Source organism: Onychostruthus taczanowskii, unplaced genomic scaffold (assembly GCF_017590055.1).
Source record: "Onychostruthus taczanowskii isolate IOZ18803 unplaced genomic scaffold, ASM1759005v1 scaffold17, whole genome shotgun sequence".
NCBI classification, from domain to species: domain Eukaryota; kingdom Metazoa; phylum Chordata; class Aves; order Passeriformes; family Passeridae; genus Onychostruthus; species Onychostruthus taczanowskii.
The window spans coordinates 1,665,506-1,678,110 of record NW_024498906.1 but is presented as its reverse complement, the minus strand read 5'-3'; the positions used below and the strand labels follow the sequence as shown (position 1 = coordinate 1,678,110).

General features: G+C 38.9%; 1 protein-coding gene across 1 annotated transcript in view; it reads left to right on the top strand.

Annotated features, from left to right (window-relative positions):
* The window catches only part of MAP7D2 (MAP7 domain containing 2), an 82,264-nt gene extending 73,403 nt beyond the window's left edge, over window positions 1-8,861 (top strand). Inside the window, exons 12-18 of the mRNA XM_041399841.1 lie at window positions 1,361-1,565; window positions 1,683-1,787; window positions 2,953-3,006; window positions 3,983-4,061; window positions 4,756-4,942; window positions 6,615-6,894; window positions 7,451-8,861. Coding sequence (XP_041255775.1) covers window positions 1,361-1,565; window positions 1,683-1,787; window positions 2,953-3,006; window positions 3,983-4,061; window positions 4,756-4,942; window positions 6,615-6,864 — 880 coding nt within the window. The 3' untranslated portion in view covers window positions 6,865-6,894; window positions 7,451-8,861. The remainder of the gene's footprint in view (window positions 1-1,360; window positions 1,566-1,682; window positions 1,788-2,952; window positions 3,007-3,982; window positions 4,062-4,755; window positions 4,943-6,614; window positions 6,895-7,450) is intronic.
* The last annotated feature ends 3,744 nt before the right edge of the window (window positions 8,862-12,605 follow it).

Below are 12,605 nucleotides of genomic sequence, written 5' to 3'. Positions count from 1 at the left end.
GGCTCTTTGGTGTTCTCCACATGGGATGCTGGTTGCAAATGTCAGCAAACCATGCACTTCCTTCAACCCTGTAATAATAAATCATTAATTCTGCATGTCTAGATTCAACTTTGGGGTTTCTTACTACAGACACAGTGGGCAGGGTTGAAGCATGGAATAGAACTCTCCAACTAGTTAAAGTTAGAAAGGGGTGTGTTTATTGACAGCACCAGACACATGGGCAGCCATCTCCCAGAATCATGTGCAAAGAATCACAGGCTCCAGCTCTCTATTTATCTGAAAAGTCTTACATATTCATGTAATTCCCAAAATGCCTAATACATATTCATTACCTAACCTGCCCACCCCGCTTCATACTAAAATTTATCATAACCGAGTCCAAAGTTCCTTCACACTTACGCAGTCTTTCACCTCACATGGGTTGGTGGGTTTTGAAATGGGTTGTGGTCTTCTGAGGTCAAGGTGTCCTTTTACTTTTGCCTTGTTGGCAGGTTTTGGACCCCTTGGCTGTAGCTCAGGTTTGGGGGCCCAGGTGCACGCTATGGTCCTCTTCTTTTTTACAATTAAATCCACATCCCATGCTGCTTCTTTAAACATAGTAAAGACAGGCAGTTGATACATCACTCTAGCCTTAACTACTTTATCTGCTAATAATTAACTCTCCCTTATTATTTCTACTCTTTGTGCTGTACTCTTAATTGTTTCAATCCCCCCTAACTAAATTTAATTAAACTTTTAACTCTTTCAGTTTCTTTAAACCCTTGATTCAGGGTGGGAGTGGAATGACCAGATCCTGCCATTTTGGCCTGATAGAATGATAAGAATGATCACTTAAAAACAATTCTTAAGGAGCACGATGCCCCTCAGTGGGCCAGTGAACAACACAGGTGGGATTTAGACCCACTCCTTCCAGTATTCCACTGTGTTTTGTGGAATTTGCTGCTACTCATTCCATCTGTTTATCTTCAGATGCAGCAAAGGATAAAAGAACTTGTTTATAGATACCAGCATTCTGGGTATCAAGTATAGGGGAAGAGGGTTGTCTTTGTTCTTGAAACTTAATTTTATTATTGGCACTCTAATTGAAATTAGAACAGGAATGTTTTCTTTGATCACACCTGTTTTTTTTTCAATGGAAGTGATAACTTCTATGAAATATTTCAGGCATTTAAAATAAGATTGAAGTAAAACCTTGATAGCAACCTGAATTCTGAGCATGTGCTCAGTGTCTTCACTGTATCGAGGCATCTTTAATGAAAATATGTGCTGATGCATGTGTTACCAGTTACTGATGTACATTCAATAGGATTCATGCTAAACAAGATGAAGCCTTTTAAACCTTCTGTTACATTTTTTGCAGGCTTGAAAGAGAAGAGCAGAAAAGAAAGGCAGAAGAAGAAAGACTTCGTCTGGAAGAAGAAGCTCGTAAGAAGGAGGAGGAAAGAAAACGTGAAGAAGAGGCAGCTAGAAAAAAGGCAGAAGAGGAAGCCAGAAGAAGAGCTGAGGAAGAACAAATGCTAAAGGAAAAGCAAGAAAAAGAGCTCCAAGCCAAGCTGGAGAAACAGGTATCATCTCAAACAGAAATGTGCATTTTTTATACATGTAAAGAAAATACTTCTTAATATTTGTTAGTCTGCCTGAAATAAATAATGGCCCTAACATATTTTACACATTTTGATTAGAGGGAAGAAGCAGAAATCAAAGCCCGTGAGGCAGCTGAACAGCTTCGTCTTGAAAGGGAACAAATCATGCAGCAAATTGAGCAAGAAAGGCTGGAGCGGAAGAAGGTGAGTATTTGCATCTCAGGATAATTATTTCATTTCTTGTTTAAGTGCATAACCCAGGAAGCACCCAGTAGTATCTAACAACAATAATCTGGAGGGATTAGAGGTGAATAGTTATGGCAAACGTAGTATTTGTTACTTGCCTGTTAGAGGAACGTGGACATCAAAATTTGTAACAAAGTGGAATTGCCTGAGGCAAATGACTTTCTCCTAGGCACTGAGCAAACACAGAGCCAGCCTCTACCTGAAAGTTAAATGCCTGAGACAAGCAAGGAATGGCATGCCAAGGCAAATGTCAGTTGCTGTCCAACCCAGGACATCACTAACTACTGAGAAACATGAGTGACTTTGTTTAAAACTTGCTCAACTTCATTAATTGAGAAAGTTTGTGATTAACAAACAGTTTTTCCCCCACCTGGCTGTCTCTGGTAGCATTATGCAGAGGAACAGGATTGTCTGGCCACTGCTGCACACGGAAGTGGCTGAAGCTGCATAAATTAGCTTTGTTTACAGCTGTGTGGCAGGAAGGAGAACAGCTGCAGAACCCCTGTCTGGTTACAAATCATCTATTCATACATGTTATTCCAATATGTTTTAAACTGTTTACCACTGAACTGGAGGCATGTTGCTGTTGCAGATTAGAATATCAAACCAAAGTGGTTTACATCTCAAATAACATTTCCTTTTTAATGAAGAAAGAAGGAAAACAAAAGTATTTTAGGATAATGCCTTACACATTTCTAGCAAGAATAACTTCAGATATTTCATTTTGCTCTTCTATTCCAAAAAGGCTGACTATTTTTAAAGGCACTGTTTGGAAATAGCTGGAAAAGCAACTAGATTAAAATAACCACTGTTGGTTTTAAACAAATGTCTTGTTCCAGAACTGAACATAACTCATAGCTGCAAACACCTAATATTAAAATACTTGTTTCTAAAGTGCATCTGCTGAGAAAGTCATGTTCTGTAAGATCTGGTAGGTTAAAGCCAGCTGCAAGATATTTTCCATCTTTAATTTTCTTTATTTTTCTTATTTGTTCTCCCTTTTCCAAGACAGGCAGAGAGGATGTCATGACAGTAAAGAAAAGGTTCTTTGTCTTTTTTCCCCTGTCTCTTGTGTTACATATTCTGTCTGCCATCTCATCCTGAAATTTATTTTGATTTATAGAGAATAGATGAAATAATGAAGAGAACAAGGAAGAGTGAAACCCCAGAAATAAAGGTATGAAACATTATGTGGTTGCAGATTTTTTTGTTTTGTTTTATTATCACATGTGGAAGTTAAATTCTAGAGTAGTTCCATGTTAGTAAGTGTACTTAGGTACAGTCTAGGCCCAAATTTTAGATGCATTTCAAACTGGGAATAACTGTTGCTGTGTCACAGCCACCACTACAGAGACACAGCTTTTATGCAGCCTTTGCAGGCAGGATAATTGTCCCCCTCACTACCTAGCAAGAGGCAACAGCTCATTCCTGCAAGCTGGAGCTGTAATGTTTGCTGCTGTTGATGTGTCCCTGCTTTGTACCAGCCAGTGAATTAGTTACTGAGCACTCTTTGCTACCCTGTCAGGAATGCAGGAATGAAAAGAAGGCAGTTGTGTCCAGCTAAGGAGTGACAGTCAAGTTTTCATTTCTAATCTATCACTGAAGGGGTATGAGGGACAGACAAAGGTGATAAGGAGACTCCATCATGAGAAGGCATGAAAAAGCACTTTATTATTAGAAATTCATAGTTCTTGTAGAAACAATGATGGACCTAAGACCTGATTGGCTTTTAGGAGTTTTCTCTCACCTATTGGTCAAGAAGGGGCAACTCCTTCTTGTAAACATCTTTGACAAACAGAGATTGCCTGCTGAGATTGAGATAATAATTGCTTTAATTCTTTCTCTGAGCTTTCTCACAGATTCTCATAGCTTCCCAGGAAAATCCTGGGAGAGCTGTGTCTCTCTCTGTTCAGAGAATATGTGATTACCACACTAATCTACTAAGGAAACTGTTCAGTTACTTTCAGAGAATATTTTCTTTTTTAATTTAAAAAAAAAGCTATGCCTAACTAAAAAAGGAAAAAAAAGTCCTGTCTTGCTGTTGATGGTCTTTGTCATCCTGTGGGCCTGGGCAGTCTGACAAGTTTTGAGTCCAATCAGTTCCATGAACGTTAGAGTCCTCCCTCTAATACAGCTGAGTCATTTGATTTCAGAAGGAAGAGCCAAAACTGGAGATCCCATCAACTTTGAATGTGGAAAAGCAACCAAAGGCCCTTGTTCTCAACCAGCCAGGTAAAAATTGCCAGACTTTTCTGACCTGTTTTCACAGTTGAATCTCTTCAGATTTTTTGATCTGAGGCAGAGCACTGTGTATTATCATAAGTTCTTTGCTTTCATCTCAAAAAGAACAGCTGCATTTGTATCAGTGACAAATGTTAGAAACTGGAGACAGCTTTGTTTTGCCACTTAAGCAAAAGCAGAATAAAGTTTCTCCTCCGTTTTAGTACCTGATGTAGCATTTTTTGTAAATAAAAAGTTCTAGTCTGCCAATGTTGGTGTTTGGTTTGATGGCTGCAACCTACCTTCAAATTTTGTAGGTAGAAAATTTTTGCACACAACCAAGCTTTTTAGAGTATGACTCTAAATCTTACATTTAATTTCACTTCATAAAAAAAACCCTATATGAGTTAAAGGATTATTAAATAAAATATATCTGACACTATCTGTATTTTGTTTACTTCCCCAGGCTAAGGTTTTTACCACATGACATAAAGGATAGAACATTCTCTTCCTGTTTCCTCAAATTTAAAATATGTAGCATAAAGGGCAGTTTTGGAGTGGAATAGAGGAATGACAGTACAGTGTGATGAGTCATGGATTAAACGGAGTCTACTGCATTGTCAGTCTTCCTTTCTACTCAATCTGTAACTTAAAACTATTTAAATAATAAAATTTCTACTGTCATAACTCTAACTTTCTTTTACAGAGATGAATGGATTGGCAACCTGCCTAAAAAATAAAAGCTTAGAAAGTGCTGCTTCTGTAATCCCTTCCCAAGATGTAGTTGCTAATGGACTGAAGTCAGTTTCAGGACTTATTCAGCTGGAAGCTGTTGATGGGAAATCTAACAGCATGGAAGATTCAACAGATGAGGTTCAGTCCATGGATGTGAGGTACGGACTGGATCTACCTACAGGGCTGTGGAATTCATATGAGACACAGGATTTTGGGTTTTGTTTGTTAACATTTTACTGCTTTCCTTTTCATGTGCCCCCACGGTGACAGCTGGGTGTGCACTGGCTGTGTTCTGCTCCTGCCAGGATGCTCCTGGGTGTTTGGCACAAGAGCCACAAAACCTCATTTCACTCTCACATATCTGGGGGAGGGAACTCTGAAATCCTTCCACAGTCCTTACTTATGGATTCCATGCAAGTTTGCCCAAACCTTTTGGACAGTTTTGTGAAAGCAGCTACTGTAGATACTGTTCTGATGTCACTATTTTTTAATTTGGCTGCATAGCTGTGATTCATGAGCATTTCTGCCTCCATACAAACAGAATAAAGAAAATAATCTATGTAGTATTTTAAGTACTTAACAAGTAGAAATGTATGGAAATCGGTAAATAACTTTGTGGTTTTAAAGATTCTCACATTTTGATGGAAGGATGTGCAGAAAAGAAGGATTTTTAATTTTAAGGTTTTTTTATTTGCGTATATATCTAGGCAGTCAATTTAAGGCTGCTAAGTCAAAGCTAGATCTGAATTTTAAACATGGAATTTTAATACTGTTCTTCCTTAATCAGTAATCCAGTTGAACCTCTTATACTGTCTCAGTATTTCCAGCAACTATGCATAAATATATAAGAAATGCCCTGCTGGGACCAACAGAAGACTGTGCAGCCCATTATTTGGTCTCAGAGAGTATCAATAAGAAAAACCAGTGAGGGAGAGCACATGAGCCTACCACTTCCTTCAGTCCCAGGTCACTGAAGTGTAGCCTTAGGGATATTGAGGGCACAAGTTTGCCTTGGCCTTTTCAGTGGCCACTGGTTGACGTGTTGCCTTTGAGTTTTTCCTACTCCTTTTTTTTTTTACCAGCTCTTTGTGTCTAGGACTTCACCTGGAAGCAGTCTGTACAGTACAGTCTCACTGGTAGATTATGTTCTTTGAGCCCTCTTAAACCCAGTTTCTTACTGGTGGCATTGGACAACCCTTAGGTTTAGTGTTGTAGGATTTCATGCACGATAGTTTTGCCCTCAACTCATCCACCACCACCACCACAGTTTAAGAAATGTCTGTCAAAGCCTTCCTCTGCCTTCTCCAATCTAAAATGCACTAGCCTTGCTAGTCTCTGTGAAGCAGCTGGTTGCAGCATTTTTAAGTTTAATTATGGGATTTCTATGTCTGAAGTATATCATAAGGTCTTAAGAAATAACTTTTTAAGTTTTGAAATGTATGTGCTTTAAGGAAGTGTTTGCAGGATCAGGACAGTAATGTGAAAGATGCAATAAACGTTTAGGTAAAGGAATAGTGCAGGGACTGAAATAATGATCAGTAAACTCAGTTCAGTAAGCTATCAGACATGTGGGTTTAGGAGATGAGCGCTCATGCTACACAGCTACCACAAACCTTAATCATTAAGGGATAGGTTAGGTATGACCTTCCGTCCTGAACAGCCCAATATCCTTTGTCTTTGGATTAGGATGTTCTCTAGGTAAAAGCTTGCTGCAGCTGCCTTAAGATGCCTGATAGTCGCTGAACAGTCAGAGGTTTGACTTGATTGTTGCTTAATGAAAAGTTAAGAGATCTCTAATTCTGTGTCTTTCTTCCTTTATCTTTTGTATAGCCCGGTTTCAAAAGAAGAACTTATCTCTATCCCTGAATACTCACCCATGAATGAACTCATGCCAGGTGTTTCCTTGGACCAAAATGGGACAAGTAATGCCAAGGCTCTTGAAGACCTCTTGGATTTCACAGGCCAAGCTACCTACTCCAAGATGTCCAGTGATACTCTTAGCCTAGATGACTGTAACAAAAACTTGATTGAGGGATTTAACAGCCCAGGACAAGAAAATACACTTAATTCTATCTGTTGACAGCCTCGCTTTTCAGCAGAACAGCTAGAGGTACAGTATTGTGATAAACATCTTATGACAAATTGCTGTGATTACTTCCCAGCTTCCAGCATTTGTTGTACATGGCAGTGTGGGGAGAGAAAGAAAGCTGTTCTCCTAGGTATTTAAATTGAACATAATCTTTGAGATTTGCAGCTGCCTATAAATTGGCATCATATGCAAACTGACTGTATCATAGCAACCACAAGTATCTGGTAAATGGAAACATTTCCTTTAGGCATCCAGAATTTCTTCATTAATACAATACCTTCCCTGTATGTCTTTGGAGCCTATTTGCATGAAGAAAATAGTTAAAAGTGGGGCCAGTCTAGGCCATGGTAGTTATTGCTGCTGCTTACTCTTTTCTCTGCTGCTGTAAAACTTGCAGTGTAGAATCACATACCCTGAAAAGTCAGCATAGTAAAAACCCATAGCAGGCTTCAGTGACAGTTTCAAAGTACAAAGCCATGGTCAGGGTTTTTGGAAGAGTATATTCTCTAAATAGCAAAACTGAGGTCATCTCACTTGTGTAGCTGACTTGATATTCTTCTCTCTTTTTGATTGACAGAGGTAACCATTTCTGGAGGATATATATCCCTGTGATGCTACTGGCAGTAAAATATGAGCTTGTCACTTGAAAAAGCTTCTGCAGTCCTTGAACACTGGATTTCAAATAATCAGAGCTGAATAGAACTTGTCTTCCCAGGGAATATGTTGAATAATTGTCTGCTTTTGGTAGAAACCAATGATCTAGAGCCTTGATTTTCAGGGAAGACAGAGCGTGCATTAGAATTTGAGCTTTAGCTGCTAATAAAGCACTTATTTCTTTTTTAATTTAAAATTCATCTCAACACTTCACTGTGATTTTTACCTGTGCATTTTGTTTTTAAATAATTCCTTCCTAAGCTTGATCATACATCTATTTAGACATCTTTTTCTTGTAAATAATGATGGGGTTTGCCCACAGTGCATTGAAACAAAATAATATACTGTACTTTAGTTTTGTGCCTATCTTTTTTTGTCTTTAATAAGGAGTTATTGGCAACTTCTATGAGGTGTGTAATTCGAAACTGTAGCTGAAGACGCTTGAAAAACATATAGCTGCTGGAATCAAAAGAGCCTTCTTATTGACTGTGGAGTGGGGGAACTATCCCTTTTTGATTATGTTGACACTTTTAGTCACTAGTGGCACTTACCAGTTAATATTAATTAGTCTGGGAGCAACTATCAACTGTGTTTGAAATCATATTTGTGTAACACTTGTAAGCAAAGTAGGCAAAATGCCAAGTATATCCCCTTAATGTAGTGTAGTATAGCTGTAGTAGATCTGAGTGAGTGATCAGGAGGGTGACACATTAACCTTTGAGTATGCAGACTTGATTGGTAACAGTGGGCTTTCTATCACACAGAGAAGTATTGTGTCTTCCTGTAGGCTCAACAAAATGGGATTTGGTCAGCAGCAAAACAATATGTGAGTGTCAGAAACACAAAGGCCAAAATGCATGTCGGGAACACTGGGCGCCCTTAACGTTCTGTAAACATCTGTATGGAACAGTCCACATCAAGATGTACAAGGTCAGGACGTCATGTGCTGCACAGTGTTAACTTTATTTCTGTTGGTGAACCTTTGTGCTAGATCAGAACCTTTGTGCTGCTTTGAGGACATTTTGTCCAGTCCCTTATAAGAATAAATTATAAATACAACTCTATTTGGACACTAACACAAAAGATGTGAAATCTTGGGGGGGGTGTTTGGCTTTTTTTTTTCTTTTTTTTTTTTCCATGTGTAAGAGTTCACAGCATAGATTGACCTCAGTTGTAGCACCATTCTTGTGCTCTTAAAAGTCAGCCGTGGGAAAGCAACCAGTGACATGATGTGCAATGCCTAAAAAATCATACCTACAACAACCCAGCTCTATTTATGTTAGTGTACTTCAAAGAAATACTTTCTTTTGACTGTGCAGTAAGCTGTAGCATGGTACTGTGTCTTCCAAATTAGTCCTTCATCTATTTCCTAAATAATAAACAAACAGAAACAGTTTGTTTCGCTGTAATACACTGTGTTTGACAAATGTCATATTATATTTTACTATGGTGTCATTGTATAACCTGTAGATTTCTGTATTTGCATGACCTGTATAGCATGTATAAAGGTGAAATACATTTTCATTTATGAATCTGACTTGTTTCTTAGCACTTTTTATTCCCACAACAATATGACTGATTTAATGTTCTGAGGTATTTTCTGAAGGAAGGTATACTGCTGAATGAAGGAGTGGTTGACAAAACCTCAGAATATTTCACCATTGTTCCCATTGCCATATATTAATTTGCTTTCTGAGGTGCTGCCAGTACACTGGGGAAATGCAGGCTGGTGGCCAAAGAGCCTTAAGGTGAGGACTCCAAACTGTGGCATCCAGAGGGCTGGTGACAGTATAGGGCCAGTTTGCAGCCCCAGCCTCTGCTCTCTGGCAGAGAAAATAAGCAAAAGAAAACTTGAGCGCTGTGGTAAGTAGACACTTCTGTTTAGTGTGCAAGAGCTGTTCTGTAAGAGTACCCATGACATAAATGCTGAACTTGTCTTCAAGCTATGTGCACACACTGCTGCTTGGAAAGTGACCAGCCTGGAGCTGCTAATAGTTCTCTAGTGAAATGCTGAGGAGATTTTTTAAAATATTTTTTTAACCATCACTTCAGTCAAAATTGCAAATGAGACAATCTGATTTTATTATTAAGTATATTAATACTTTCCATGGTGACAATTGATTTCATTTGTATTGACTCCTGAAACATTCAAAACATTCATGTTATTTGTCCACTCAATTATTTACTAAGATTGAAGGAAATAAGAGGAGTATTTGTGAAGAAATTGCATATTTACCTTTATATTCGCTTTCAAATGTAGTTTTTCAAATTTGGCTGAGTATCTGGAGTAGGTACTCTCAGCTGAGGGGTTAAATTGCTTCTTTTTTCTTTTACTGATGTAACTTCTTCATAGCAGCACCATTCCATTGTTTGTTGCTGTGAATCAAGACTGTGCAATGAGCTTTACTTTGAATTTGTCAGTGGTCTTGCAACTGCAGCGAAGGACCACTATTGATTCACACAAGTCCTTGACAGAGCTTTTCTGCTGTTACTTTATATAACTATCAGCAAGTTTCTAATAGGTAAATAACACCTGTGGGGTAACTGGGCATCACAGTAGCTTTCTCATTAGGTTCAGCACTTTATATGGTGTTGCCCAGGGAAATGGCATGCAGAGCTTGCCTTGGACCGCAGTGGAGGCTCTGAGCAGATCCCTTGTCTCCCCAGGGAGTTAATTTCAAAATAAAATTGCATCAGTGAGGGGTGGATCTGGACCCCCAGGCTGTATTTTCAGCCGGTGATGAACAGCTAGAAGCAGGGGGGCATCATCATTTCTCCTTTAATTGTACAAATGAGATGTGTGCAGAAAGCTGCAGAAATAGCACAGATTCCTACTCTGGCTGGCAGGGTGGGGATCTTCCCCCTTTCATAAAAAGAGCAGCACCTTTCCCTGCTTCCCACCCCACCTCAGTCCCATCTTGACAGCAACTACAGCTCAGGTGTCCCTCAGGTGCCACCACCCCACTCCTGTTCCAGGCATTGTCAGTGTGGCACTGCAGCTTTTCTACTGGCCAGGGTGACACAGTGGCTTTCAGCATTGATCACGCTGTTTGGAGAAGCCTGAGATCCCAGGATAACTGGGCTTCAGTGCAGCACAGCAGCCTGGAAACCCTAGAGGAAGACATCCTTCTCAGTAAGGTTTAAACTGTATTAAAATGTAGGCAGTTCAGTGTTCAAGAGCTGAAATGTAGACTCTGAGGTTTGTATCTTGTTTTCTCTAAGCCTGGCCTGTGTCCTGCACAAGAGGGAGACTGTCCTGTAAGCGGCACAAACAAATCAGTGGTAATATACTGCTCCTTTTCCAGATTTAGTGACCTGTGGGACTTCTGCCTTACTTCTCTCTTCTCCCTCCCTGTTCAGGAGCAAGATGGGAACTGAAAAAAGTCTCTTCATTTGCTTTCATTTCACATAATGTTATTCAGGCTGTTGGTTGCCTCCAAAACCAGCATGGAGAGTGGTGGTTCAGCAATGCTGCCACTGTTTATGGGTGCACAAAGAGACAAAGGGGCAGTGTCAGGTATCTGACACTGGGGATGGATGTTGATTTTCAATATCAATATTAAATTCTGAAAAGTGTATTATTACTGCTGAGCCACAATGCTAAACTCTGGAAAATATATTGTATGTTATGACTGAATGCAATTTTCTCTGGATTTTCTTTTTAATCTTCAGGAAAGCAGGATTTAATTCAATCTCTCCAGAATACATACACTTAAAAATAACAGAAAACCTTAAATATTCAGATATATTTTTGTTATTGCTGTTAGTGCAATAATGCCAGTCCAGAACACAGTGAGCCAGAATGTTCATTTCTCCCCCAGTTTTTTATCCCATCAATCATTTATCATATCCTTATGATGTCCTACAGCTGAAGAGTAGGTGATGCTGTTCACTCCAATTTAACATGTCTGTTGAAGCATGTGAAGTGGAAAAGTCCTTAAAACTGCAGGCAGAAACTCTAAGAGAAATTATATTTAAGCTTTTAAAAACGATTACCTAAAGTATAAGAAAATGGTTTCTTGATCACCAGAATTTTAGATACTTGTTTTCTTCCCAGCAGACTTGTTTGCTCTGCAGCTTGTATATGTTTTATAGCATTTTGATTATTCAAGACTGAGCTTAGTCATGTTTTTAATCTAGTAGGTTTGATGATAACCTGAGGCCTGCAATTTTCAGGATCAAAATAGAGGCTCTGGAAGATAGCATGTCATGTTCACTTGGGAGCTTTACAAAAATAGACGTGTATCCTTGCTATAATTAAGCCGTAATGATTTCCAGAGAAAAACCAACTATGATACAGGAGAGATCCAAGGAATAGAAGGAGCAATAAGCAATGAACTGTGTGTTCCAGGAAGTTCTTTCTCTAAGAATAAGTTTTTTAAATAGTTACATTAATAGCTTAAACCAGCAGCTTTGCTTATCACTTTAGATCTTGCTGTGCCCACATGAATAACTTGAAGTCCACTGCAATTGTAGGTTATTGACATTGTACAATAATGGACCCAAGGGACATAAAATTGCATAACTGAAGAAAAAAATTAATGTATGGAAGAGATATTCAGAATCTGGGAAATTACTCTGTCTGTATCTTTTTTTTTCCCCTAGGAATAAAAGCTTCTCTCACCAAATTCAGTAAGAGCACAGTAAGCAGGATCAGGGCAATACCTGTAACCCCGTGCAAACATGCACAACATCCCTTTTCAGAGTAACCTCTCATCAGGGCAATACCTGTAACCCCGTGCAAACATGTACACACATCCCTTTTCAGAGTAACCTCTCTTTTGAAATACAGATGGCAGCATTGTCTGGAATATCATTTTTAGCACCTTAAATATGCTAAGCTGTGGGGGTTTATACCACTAAATTCTGTGGAGTAACTTCTCATTTTCCTGGTGTGAAATCTCAATCAGGAATAATTTTCCCTTTTTTTTTTTCTTTTTTTTTTTTTTCCCCTCTCTTAGACCTCTTACTTTTTTTTTTACTTTTTTTTTTTTTTCCCCTCTCCTTAGACCTCTTAGCAATTTAAATACAGAAATTCAAACGAATACAAATTCTGGCCATTGCCTGCTGAAATGGGT